Raw genomic sequence first — 13,189 nt, 5'->3', positions numbered from 1 at the left:
TAGCCAGGTTCATTTTGGAATTATCATCAGAGTGGTGAGAACTGAATCTGTGGGAATGAAGGCAGCTACTACACGGTGGGTGTCGGCAACGGGGGGAGGGATAGAGGCAGAATCAGCCAGAAGCGTCAGTGTCAGAAGCCCGGGGCAAGAGGCTACCGTGCCAGTGGGTGGTGTGGAAATAGAGCTGGTAGGGATGAGCCACTCTTCTTAAGGTAGGAAATGTGGGACCTAGAGGAAGGAGGAGGGTGGAGGGGAGGTCTTTGTTTTCTCTGATGGACCGGAGTCAAGTGCATGGGGTCGTCCTGCCACCTGAGCCTTATATGAAACTCCCTACCCACAGGAATTACTGTCTCCCAGCATGTCCATTAGTACAGCTTGTTACTCAGATCAGATTGGTTTGCTATGTCCTCTTGCTCCTGACCATCTGGACCACTGGTCTTTCCCCAGAGTTGGCTAATCCTTTAGTCTCAGTTATACCCCCAGCGTACCGCCATGCAGGTGTTGGCTCTCCCCTTGTCCATGCTGCGGGCTCTCAAAGAACTGTGCACCTGAACCTATGCATTTACAGTGTAGGCGGTGGGTTGGGGGAGGCAACTGCCAAGGGACTTCAAGATGCAGCCAACAGAGGGGTAGTTGATGGCACAGGATCTCCGAGAAGCCAGCAGGAATGAGCTCTGTTGTATGAGACTGACTCACTCAAGAAACACGTCTTCCCCAGAAATAAAATTAAAAAGAGCTAACACTATGAAAAAAAAAAATCCCTAAAATATGTCGGGCAGGCTCTTCACTAAGGGTTTTGCTTATGTTACTGTACTTACTACTCAATACCAGCCCCATACAGAGGCCCTAAGACCATCCCCATTCGTAGATGCAAAAACTGAGACTGGAGCAGTCAGATCCCTTGGCCAAGGTCACACGGGTGATGAGTGACAGAGCTGGGGCTGTAATTATGGCCTGACTCCAAGTTCATGCCCTCGTGGTCTGTCCTCAGGAAGTGTGGTCAGTGAGGACAGCAAGTCTGAACTGTGGGGGGCAGAAGTGGAGGAGCTCATGTTGAGTGTCTCAAGGTCATAAAGGAGAGGAAGTGAGGTCATCTCTAGAGATGGGGCTTGGGGGGTTTAGTCATCTTCACAGAATTTAACGGGAGTAGAACAGGGTTGGAACGGCCACTGTGGGATAGTCAACGGAGCCGACAGCACAACTAAAAGGAATTCTGGACAGCAGCAGGGGCCCAGCTGGGGCTGCATAATGTGCAGTTTGTAGTGGAACCAATGAAGGCATTTTTATGAGTTTTTCCAGCAACCTTTCACCGCCTGCATACATAGGACCACAGAAGAGATGTTTTTGCTCACTCCTTAGGACTCAACACTTGATTACAAGCCCGGAAGAGCAACATCACGTGCTGATGCACTGAACCATCTGCAGAGAAGGAATGATGGGATTCCGTGGGGCCAGGGATGGGCCAGGTTGGAACAATGGAGGCTTGGGATGGGCGAGTAGCACGTTCTCTGCTGGAGGGACTGACCACAAGGAGGCCTGTAAAAACAGAGCGGGGCTGGGAGGCTGAAGTGAAAAAGCAGCTGCTTGCAAAAATACATACACTGATGTTCACACATTAGAGCAGCCTAGGAAACGACCGCTTCCCTACTCACTCAGAGTGAGTCATCGTTTGTGTCGGGCAAGAAGAAGGGAATGCTGATTTCATTGTGTTTACTACCAGACAGCATGGGGGGCTGGACAGGATGGTAAAACATCGGTCCTGGTAAAAGCCTGGTGTTTGCTAGCGAGGTTGTATTACAACCGCGCTCTGCTTTCCAAAACACCACCCTCAGGAGACAAGAAATAAAGTCATTTTTCTTCAGAGGCAGAAGATTTAACATTGCTTAACAGTAATACTTAACATCCTTAGCCCTTAGCCTTAGACAACATCCTAACTACCAAGTGCTAGGAATTGTCTTTTTCCCAGGCTGGCTAGGGCTCTGGCTTTACTGCGGGAAGTGACTTTTAGCCTGGCAGCAGGTTGCATGAGCCCACTTTAAAGATGGCTGAATTCCATGAAAGCAGAGCAGGGGGCTCCTTGACCCAGGCTACTAGCTGACTCCCTGCCTGGGGAAGGGGGGCGCGGGAGGGGTGTGTGTACATCTTCTGTGTGTCAATGGTTCCAAATTTGGCATAAAAATCAGCATTACTGAGTTAACTTAAAAACTCCTGTGATGCTCTCCACAAACCTCATAGGAACCATATCAGGTAGGAGCACATTTAGTCCACTGTAAGGTTGGCCACCAACTTCCCATAGATAGAATTATTCCTATTTTTTTTTAAGATTTATTTTATTTATTTGAGAGAGAGAGAGCACAAGCAGGGGAAAGGGCAGAGGGAGAGGAAGAGGGAGGGAAGCAGACTCCCCACTGAGCACGGAGCCGAGGTGCAGGGCTCCATCCCATGACCCTGAGATCATGACCTGAGCCGAAATCAAGAGCCGGACACTTAACCAACTGAGCCACCCAGGCGCCCCTGAATTATTCCTACTTCTAATTAAAAATCTAACTCCATAAATATCGTAAAGTTCCCTGCCTCTGTGACAAAGAGGGGATGTGGTGCCTACAGAGATGCGCTCCCCACACTCTTCTGGCAGAGGGAGAGAGTGGTGGAGTTGCTGTGATTCAGTCTAGTGAACAGTAAAATCTCCAGGGTGGGGGAGACTAGAAAGCCAGGGTAAATGTCGCTGGCACACAGAGCTGGATCAGCAGTGGGTCCCCTGCCTCTGCATTCTGCATCTTGTTGGGTAAATATGGAGCCCCCCCATGGATTGGAGGCACATCGGTGAGGATGCTCTGCATCTCCCCTTGAGATGCTGAGATGGAAAATTGAGGTGGAACTCCTCCATTTGAAAACTAGTAGCAGGGACCTCTCGTGCATTTGTCTGAGCTCCATTTACTGTCCATCATGGTGACTGCTGGTTGCCAGGTAGCCACAAAGGTCTGTTTGCTCCTGCAGCTACCTTTGCAGGAGCAAACCTTAGCTAACCATGCCTACCACCACGCGCATGTGTGAGTGCACTGTTGGTCAAAATTGTTTTTCGTTTGAGATGCTTCCCTTCCAGCTACAGTTATAATCTTGGGGCTGGCAGGGTTTTGTCAATTCATGCATTGTGATGATAACTCCAGAGCCACAAACAGCATAAATGTATTGCCTTTGTCAGAAAACTCCCTCTGTAATGTTTAATCCTAAAATAGACTTGTTGAGAGTCAGCTACAATTGAGCATTTCAGGGCTTACTAGTAGAAAATAAATAGGAGTTGGAAATTCAGAGGACTTTCTGCTAATAAGTACTAAACTAAGCATTTGTTGCATTGTCATGAAAAGTTGATTTGCTGCCTCCTGTCTGAGAGAGTAGGGTCCTGAGGATGGACTCGTACCATGTCTCCGGTTTCCAGATTCTCAGGGCTTGATATGGAGTAAATGATTAATAGATATATGGGAAATGAATGAGTGAAGTTTATAGGGTTTTCAATGTTATTTCTGTGCTTTTGATTTGTACCAAAAAAAAAAAAAAATCCATTTCCGCAGTCTGGTGCAAGTTGGCCAGGAAGACGGTAAACTGTTTCCAGTTTTTTCTTTTTTTCTTCCCTCTCATAAGAACATACTACTTTCCATCTGCCTTAACCACAATTTCCATACACTTCAACATTGAGAGCCAGAAATGTTATATTTAAAGCAAATTTTGGAGATGACTTCCATTTTTTTAAATGAAAACAAAATACTAGGCCAGAGAAAAATAAAGAGAGGAAAGAAATCAAGAATGAGAAAAGACTATAAGACAATATGCAAAAAAAGAAAACAGGGAGAGAAATAAGACACAGTTGTATAGAGGCTTTTAAAATATTATAGTTAGAGTATCCCACCCAATCAGTGTTAACAATTGGTTCTCCACTAGATTTGAGATTTTATTACTTTTGAAAATCAACATACTATTTATAAGAGCAGATGGTCACTTAGGCTATGCCTGTTGCAAGATCCAGGATGGTATTTTTGTAAATTCACACACAGAATTATAGCCAATGTGAAACTCAACACAGTAACTCCCACTAGGATAACACTTCAACAATTCCACTTTGATGAAAAAGCTCTATTTAAGATCCTCACCCCTCTTTTTAAAAGGAGATATTCCATAACATTTCAGTTTTCTGGCTGGCATTAACCTTTCTTTGTTTGTTTGGTTCCCCCCCCGCCCCCTGAACTCATGATTTCTCACACTCCTGCTTCATTCCCATAGTAGCTGCACTAGACATAATCTTGGAAAGTTTTCCTCTTTGTCATGGGCTACTGATAGCAGACCCAAATTATTCTTCATCTCAGAGATAAGAGCACAGGCCTTTGAGAATTGTATCTCATTTTCAGGGGTGTCTAGTTACAGTGTAAGTGGATCGTGTTGGGCCAGAATCACCAAGCGAACTTTTCCCACGCGATTATTTCCTTCCCCCACTGTGTCTGCGCCTCTCAGCAATATTTGCTGACTGCCTAGCGAACCTGGTCAGATTCTAAATCAAGCAAAGAACATCTTCCCAGGTTCACATTTTCTCTCCAGCTTTTTAACACCCACATGAAGCTCCAAGGTTAAGGCTGGCTCACCCTTCCTTGGAGGTAACTGCTAGGACAGAGGATTTACTATTTTATTGTCCTTCAGCTTGGTGCAGGATGTTCAATACTATTTTTATAGCAATGGCTTAGGATTTCCATTCTGTATCCAATATTCTTGCTGACATGTTCAATTGCAATGATATACTATTTGCTTCCCTTAAAAAATAACCCACAAGTGTTTCAATTATTAGCACAGTTGTGAAGATGGCAAGAGGGTTGTCGCAGACGGCAGTGGGGGAAATTATAACATATTCCTCATTTCAAAGCCAGATTTCTATTTCATGTAGATTTCTCTAAAGACATTATTTGTAGGTAAGCTGGCGATAGGAGACCCCTGAGTGATCTACCTGGGTAAGGATGCGTACTGTCTCTCCATCCCCTCAAAACGGACGTTGTGTGCATTCCCATCTGGACCCTTTCCAGACACCTGTGGAGAGAAAAGTAATTAGAGATGACGATCCATTATACACCCTGGTTACTGACAATGCATTGCAAAGTTATAATCAGCTGCTACTGCCTGCCAAAAATCAACCATGGAAAAGCAAGCAAGATCTCACTATTGCTATAGGAACTGATGATCAAGCCACAAACATGGCATTTCACAACAAAGTCACTTCTTTCAAAAAGGGTCATTGTCAAGCTGACCCCTTCCTGTCACTAAGCCAGGGAGATTCTGTAGGCTCTAAGACCATTTTTTTTCCTTTTACATATGCTTTAGTTTTTAGAACAGTTTGAGACTTACAGAAAAACAGAAATAGTACAGAGTTCCTGGAACTCAATTTCCCTATTCCTAACATCTCACGTAAGTATGGTACAATTCTTACAATTAATGAATCAATATCAATACATTATTGTTAACTAGAGCCCACAGTTGATTTGGATTTTTACCCAACCCCTTTCCTGTTCCAGAATCCCCTATTACATTTAGTCATGTCTCTTTAGGCTCCTCTTGTGACAAGGACAGTGGGTTTTTTTTTTTCCCCCTAAGATTTTATTTATTTGTTTGAGAGAGAGAGAACACAAATGGGAGAGCAACACAAAAGGGAGAAGCAGACTCTCTGAGCAGGGAGTCCGACGCAGGGCTCCATCCCAGGACCCTAGGATCAAAACCTGAGCCAAAGGCAGACACCCAACCAACTAAGCCACCCAGGTGCCCCAGGACCGTATTTTTTAAAAGTACCTTTTCCATGAAAACTTTCTTTACTAACAGGGCTTGGTGACAAACAACTGTTTACCCCGCAGCTTCCATGAAGCCCTCCCTCACCCAAACCTCACTTAGTTCCGTCCCTTAGGAACTACCACAGAGAAGTGATTGACTCTTTTCTAACTAGGGTTGATCTTTAGTATTTTTTTCCCTTCCTTTGTACTTCCTGTGTTCACCTCTCGTCCGGTCTCCTCCATCAGCCTCTGACACTCTGAAGAGCAGTGCCTGGCCCCAGTAAGTTCTCAATAAAGCGTGCTAGTTCTGTGAATGTAATGACTTTATACGTAGTCCTTCTGCATCTATCATAGCAATCAAAAACAGGATGAACGCATCCAGGTATTTAAAAGTCTGTTGACTTGTCAATTCATCACCTGTTTGTGTCAACACATGTGGTTTTGTGGCTCGCTTATGTGCTGGCTCTTATGCTGGGCTAGCCCTCACGGAATGGGCATGGAAAGGGTAAACAGAACACCTGGACCATTATAAGAGGGAAGGGAAAGTTTGCTAGTAAGCACAGGAAGAAATGGTGTCAAGTCAGTGAGGGAAATTTTTCTAGGTAGTATTCAACTTGCAAGTTATTTTCTTCCTACCAAAGGTTCTAGCTCTCTATGAAACCACCATCCCAGCTTGGGTGGTGTGTGTAGGGAGGGTTTATTGTGAGAGGTGTTACAAAACAAGTATACACACTCATTTAGAGTAAGAAAGACTATTTCCAGTGGCAAATTATTAGAGGAGGCTCTTCAGAGTGTGTCCTGCAAAACTTCTTTATATTTCACCAATACATGGAACAGGAATGGCCGGAATTATTTGAGTGGGCAAGAGTCCAGTGAATTACTGAGGTAAGGATGAAGATTGCACATACAAACTTAGAAGCAACTGCAGGGAGACTGAGAATTCTCTGCATTAGGATAAAAGCCCTGATTTAAACCACTGACCTTTCTAACAAAGATCAGAGACAAGGATGGTATCAGACAAACAGGGGATAAAGAAATGGCACAGAAAAAGAAGGGAAGGATAGAGTTCCTGTCCTCAGCCACTTCTATCTAAGGTTTGTTTTGTTTTTAACCTATTGGTTATGGAGGAAGAATTAGCATGAATACCAAGACTATGCTGACGATCATTTCATTGTGGTTGTTGGGCATTGTGCGTAGTATGTATCCCTAGTATGGCTCTAGACATTTACAAGTGATCTTTTTCTGGTGGCCACAAAACTCCAAGTTAATACTTTCAGCACTGTTAGGCAGAACTGGCCTGGCCCAATGGCGGCCATCCACATTCTGGTGTCTCTAGGAGGCAGCACCCAGGTGCCTCTTCTTTCTGGTGAGTTACCAGCATAAGAGATTATATGAAACGTAGGATGATCCCTATCTTAGGGAAGCTCTAGTGTTGTTGGGAAAACAAGCATCAGAAATGAAATAATTAAAGAATGATGTAGGACAACATGTGATCCCATGCCATTCAGGCTGTTACTAACAGAAGGACAGGTGACAGCGGGAGGTGTCAGGAAAAACTTCACGGAAGTAGCAGAACATAGACCAAAGATGGGTGGCATGCTTCCATATCAAAACTTACTCTCCTCTTCACAAAACGTGTAGATATTTATTATATTTATATTGTGCATATATCATGCTTCTCTATTAACATGACATCTTTAATGCAATCATGGACTTAGTGATTACTGAGCACCTACTGTATCCCAATGCCATGCTAGCCATATATTTGAAGGAATGAACAAGGGCTGGATTTCTTCATCACGTTGAATAAAGAGGAGACAGGCCTGCAAACAATTACGGTATAGTGAGATCACTGCTAGAGTGTCAGCATGAGAGAGGAGGCAGTAGGAGTCTGAAGAAACAGATACCAAAGTCCACTTGGCAGAGTTGAAGACAGCTTCATATGGGTGTTGAAGCTTCATCAAAAACTTGAATATGAATGAGGAGAAGTTTTTGGGGGGAGAAGGTGTAGGAGTAGCAGGAGAAGGCATTCTAAGTAGAAAGAACAAAAATGAAACAATATGGAGGCATTTAAAAAAAGAAAAGCACTGTGTTTTCAGGGAAAGTCAAGATTTTGGTAAAGGAAGAAACAGAGCCTATTAAGGAAAAGGATACTAATAATAGCAACACCACCACGACTATTAGGGCTATAGCCATTAAAAGTTGCCACTATGGCAACTTTTTTCTTAATGGGCTTTGGTTTTTTAGAGCACTTCTAGGTTCACAGCAAAACTGAGAGGAAGGTACAGAGAGTTCCTATCCCACTGCCCCACACACTCCGCCATTATCATCACCCCCCAACCTCTCGTCCGGTCTCCTCCATCAGCCTCTGAGACTCTGAAGAGCGGTGCCTGGCCCCAGTAAGTTCTCAATAAAGCGTGCTAGTTCTGTGAATGTAATGACTTTATACGTAGTCCTTCTGCATCTATCATAGCAATCATATTTGTTACAACTGATGAACTTACATTGACACGTCATCACTCAAAGTCCAGAGTTTACATTAGGACTCACTATTGGGGATGTACATTCTATTGGGTTTGAACAAATGTATGACATGTATCCATCATTAAAGTATCATACAGGATATTTTCATTGCCCTAAAAATTCTCTATGCTCTGCCTACTCATTCCTCCCTCTCTCCAAACCCATGGCAACCACTGGTCTTTTTACTGTTTCCATAGTTTTGCCTTTTCCAGAATGTCATGTAGTTGGAATCTTACAGTCTGTAGCCTTTTTTATATTGTCTTCTTCCACTTAGTAGTATGTATTTAAGTTCCAACCATGTCTTTTCATGCTTGACAACTCATTTCTTTTTAGTGCTAAATAATATTGCATTGTCCAGATATACCACTTTATCAATTCATCTACTGAAGGACATCTTGGTGGCTTCCAAATTTTAGCAATAATAAAGCTACTATAAACATTGTGTGCAGATTTTTGTGTGAAGATAAGTTTTTAATGCCCTTATGTAAATACCAAATAGTACAGTTGCTGGGTTGTATGGTCAGAGTATGAAACTGCTGAACTATCTTCCAAAGTGGTGGTACCATTTTACATTCCTGCTAATGATGAATGAGAGTTCATGTTGCTCCACATCCTCACCAGCATTTGGGGTTGTCAGTGTTCCAGATTTTGGTCATTCTAATGGGTGTGTGGTGATATCTTATTGTTGTTTTAATTATATTTTCCTGATGACCTATGATGTGGAGCATCTTTTCATAGGCTTATTTGCTATCTGTATATCTTCTTTGTTGGGGTGTCTGTTAAGGTATCTTTGGTCCATATTTTCATTGGTTTGTTTCTTTTCTTATTATGGGGTTTTAGGAGTTCTTTGTAGTTTTCAATAACAGTCCTTTATCATATCATATGTGTCTTTTGCAAACATTTTTTTCCAGTCTGTGGCTTATCTTTTCATTCTCTTGACAGTGTTTATTGCAGAGCAGAACTTTTTAATTTTAATGAAGTCCAGGTTACCAATTCTTTCTTTCATGGATCTTGCCTTTGGTGTCATATCTAAAAAAGTCATTACCAAAACCAAGATCATCTAGATTTATTTTCTATGTTATCTTCTAGTAGTCTTATAGTTTTGCATTCTAAATTTGGGTTGGTGATTCATGTTGATTTTTGTAAAGGGTGTAAGGTCCGTGTCTAGATTCATTTTTTTTTAAAGATTTTATTTATTTATTTGATGAGAGAGACACAGTGAGAGAGGGAACACAAGCAGGGGGAGTGGGAGAGGGAGAAGCCGGCTTCCCGCTGAGCAGGGAGCCCGATGCGGGGCTTGATCCCAGGACCCCGGGATCATGACCTGAGCCAAAGGTAGACGCTTAACCACTGAGCCACCCAGGCGCCCCTAGATTCATTTTTTTTTACATGTTGAATGTCCAGTTTTTCCAGCACCATTTGAAAAGACTATCTTTGCTCCATTGTATCATCTTTATACCTTTGTCAGATGCAAAAATAAATATTTATTTGGGTTTATTTCTGGGCTCTCTATTCTGTTTCATTGATCTATTTGTCTGTTCTTTCACCAATACCACACTGTCTTGATTACTATAGGTCTATAATAAGTCTTGAAGTTGGGTAGTGTTAGCCCTCCAACTTTGTACTCCTTCAATATTATGTTGGCTATTCTAGGTCTTTTTCTTCTCCATATAAACTTCAGAATCAGTTTGTTAAGATTCTTTAGAATCAAGAAAACAACTTGCTAGGATTTTGGCAGATAGCACATTGAATCTATAGATCAAGTTGGGAAGAACTGACATCTTGATAATATTAAGTCTTCTTATCCATGAACATGAACTATCCATCCATTTATTTGGTTTTTCTTTGATCACTACTACAATTTAACACTTACTTGATATTTACTGTTTGTCAGGCAAAATGCTAAATGTTTTATTTTCATCAGCCCAGTCAATCTTTCCCATAACCCCAATGGTTGGCCCATTTTTTAGAGAAAACTAAATAGTTGCCCAAGGTCATATAGCTAGTGCATGGAAAATCTGTGACAAAGATCAGGTCTGTCTGACCCAGAGTCCAAGCTCTGGAGATACCCCCATGGGCCACATCTTGGAGGAGCTCATATGCCATGCCAAGGAACTTGGTTTGACCCTTAGGTGATGGTGAAGTCATTGAGAATGACTACTTGATAAGTGATGGGACATGTTTACAGGTTGGAGAGATTACTTTTGCCATAGTGTGGAGGTTCCAGTGATAGTTTGAGCCAGAGATGATGAAGGCCTAACCTAGGGGATATACAAAAAGATAAAGGCCCACTCACTGTTAGAGCTTGGAGTGAGGCCACTGGCTGGCCAATGAACTCACAAATGTAGGCAGCATGCTACATGAGGGGTGAGTCTTTTACCAACACCACCAAGGGTTCTGGCCCAATGGGTGGAGTTCCATAGTAATTCTGGCTACAGGTACAATTGAAATGTGTCAGAACTTTAAGAAAAAATGAAAACATTTTCAAATGACCTGTGTTTTCTCCTGCTTTTCTCCATATTTCTTAACTGCCTGGGCCTCTCAGGTATTACTGGGCCTTTCTGCTTTCAGAGCACCTTGATGAATCCTGCTAAAAGGGAGCTCACTCAGTGGGCCTGCTGTGGTAGATGTTGGCCAGGGAAGTTCTGCACATGCATGGCACCATTTCCCGTGAGCACCCATGGGCGGTCATGTCTGATCTCTACTTCTACAGGGTCCTGAAGAGATTGAAAAGGAAGAGCAGGCCGCTGCTGAGAAGGCTGTGACCAAGGAGGAGTTTCAGCGTGAATGGATGGCTCCAGCTCCTAGATTCACTGCTATTCAACCTGAGGTCGCAGACTGGTCTGAAGGCAAGCAGGGGCCCTCGGTGCCTCTTCAGCAGTTCCCTCCTGAGTACTGGAGCACTCAGCCAGCCACTGAAGACTAGTCCACAGCTCCCACTGCTCAGGCCACTGAATGGGTAGGAGCAACCACCGGGTGGTCTTAAGCTGCTCTTCCACAAAGGCAAACAAAATGGAACTAAGGTTGACAGAAAATAAACAGTTTCTTAAAAAAAAAGAAAAAAGATAAAGGCAAGGGAGTGATATAAGAATATTAAGGGGGACAGGTTCAGTAGGACTGACTGAGGATTAATAGGAAGGATGTGCCTAGAATAATGTACAATTTTCTGAGCTTAGCAACTAGGTGGACTTGGTAATCATCACCAAGAGGGAATAAGGGAGGACGAGATTTAGGGGCAAGGGTACAGTGGGAGGAGGGAATACTTAGATATACCAAGCTTGAATGGGCCATCTGATGGTGATGTCTCATAGATAAATGAGTGTAAAAGTTTGCAACACCGAAGCCTGGACTAGAGATGGAGAATTGGGAAATACAGGGCCTATGGATGGTACCTAAAACCTTGGAAAAGAGTTAGAATGCCCAGGGAGAATCTGTAGACACAGAATAGAAGAAAAGACACGCAATGGAAACAGAAAAGAACACCAGTAATACTCTTAGGAACACTGTAATTTAAGGGGCAGACAAACACAAGTTGAACGCAGGAGGAAATCTGAGGAGGTCTAGACCAGTAGTTGGTCTGGAAGACAACTAGGAGAGAGTGTTATCGTAGAAATCAAGAGAAAAAGCATTCCATGAATGAGGGTGTGGCCAACAGTGTCAAAAGCAGTCAAGAACTGCAGTAAGAGGGCGCCTGGGTGGCTCAGTCGTTAAGCGTCTGCCTTCAGCTCAGGTCATGATCCCAGGGTCCTGGGATCGAGCCCCGCATCGGGCTCCCTGCTCCGCAGGAAGCCTGCTTCTCCTTCTCCCACTCCCCCTGCTTGTGTTCCCTCTCTCGTGTGCTCTCTCTGTCAAATAAATAAATAAAATCTTTAAAAAAAAAATAAAAAAAAAAGAACTGCAGTAAGAAAAGGTCTGTAGTCAATATGGTATGTTGGTAGGCTTTACCCAAACCTCCCCCCCCTTGCAGAGCGTCACCCTGAACTACCGGGCTCAGAAAGCTAGACCGGCCTTTCCCAGAATGCCCTTGTAGTCAGTGTACTGGTCTGATTTAAGATGGGCCATTGAGGAAGTGGCCACACTTCCACTGTTTATTCTGACAACAGTGACCAAAGATGTGTTTGGTTTCCTTGGCAGTTTTAGCAGATGTGTCATTGCAGGTTTCTGGGGTGGAGCGTAGCTTTTGTAGCTAGCTTTGGAGTTGGCAGCACTAAAGATGGCTTCCTGATTGTGGCACTTGCCCAATTATGGTGGCTCCTAAGACAGGCATTGTTGTGTGGCTCTGGAACCAAAAGCTTTCTTAGAGAGGTGGCAGCAGCTCCCTTGGTAGCCTGGTTCTGTAGCATGGCTTGAGAAATCATTCCTGAAAGCTTAGCCAAGATTATGTTTCTTTATCTGTCCTTGAGATTCTGTAAGCCCATTAGTATGGCATAATAAATTTGTTCTTGCTTAAACCAGCTAGAGTGGATATTATTCTCTGTAACTGAACAGTGACTAACATAAGTTCTGCAGAAGTGTCTGTGGGAATTGGCAATGAGATGGTGATCGATGCTTTATCGAGAGTGATTTCTGTGGATTGATGGGGAGAGAAGGCAGGACTCCACAGTATTGAAAATCTTTATCGCTTTCCCCCTAAAAAGAAAGAAAAACCCACAACAACCAAAACCAAACACTGGTTGTACTGTCTTATGCTATCATGCCGAGAAAATAAGATTAATACTTTCAAGGAAATAAACATTTGTTAGTATCTCCTAAGTGGAGTCATTTGCTATGTACTCTAAAACAGAGAGATGAGAAAAAGTCCTCTCCCTCAGGGACACGGTGTTAGTTAATGGAAATGATGGGAATAAATTTGTGTTCCATCATTTAAA

At 43.2% G+C, this 13,189-nt stretch overlaps 1 protein-coding gene and 1 non-coding gene across 5 annotated transcripts in view; one reads left to right on the top strand and one right to left on the bottom strand.

Moving 5' to 3' along the window:
• The window catches only part of PARD3B (par-3 family cell polarity regulator beta), a 996,466-nt gene that overhangs the window by 45,644 nt on the left and 937,633 nt on the right, over positions 1–13,189 (bottom strand). For all 4 annotated transcript variants that reach the window (XM_044913701.1, XM_044913703.1, XM_021703002.2 and 1 more), the window contains one exon: positions 4,988–5,067. In XM_044913701.1, coding sequence (XP_044769636.1) covers positions 4,988–5,067 — 80 coding nt within the window. The remainder of the gene's footprint in view (positions 1–4,987; positions 5,068–13,189) is intronic.
• On the top strand, positions 10,609–10,761 carry LOC123324472. Its single transcript, XR_006539836.1, has one exon. It is a non-coding gene; the product is annotated as a small nucleolar RNA SNORA62/SNORA6 family (small nucleolar RNA).

Source organism: Neomonachus schauinslandi, chromosome 3 (assembly GCF_002201575.2).
Source record: "Neomonachus schauinslandi chromosome 3, ASM220157v2, whole genome shotgun sequence".
Taxonomy (NCBI): Eukaryota; Metazoa; Chordata; class Mammalia; order Carnivora; family Phocidae; genus Neomonachus; species Neomonachus schauinslandi.
The sequence above is the reverse complement of the archived record's forward strand: the minus strand, read 5'-3'. Positions and strand labels throughout refer to the sequence as shown.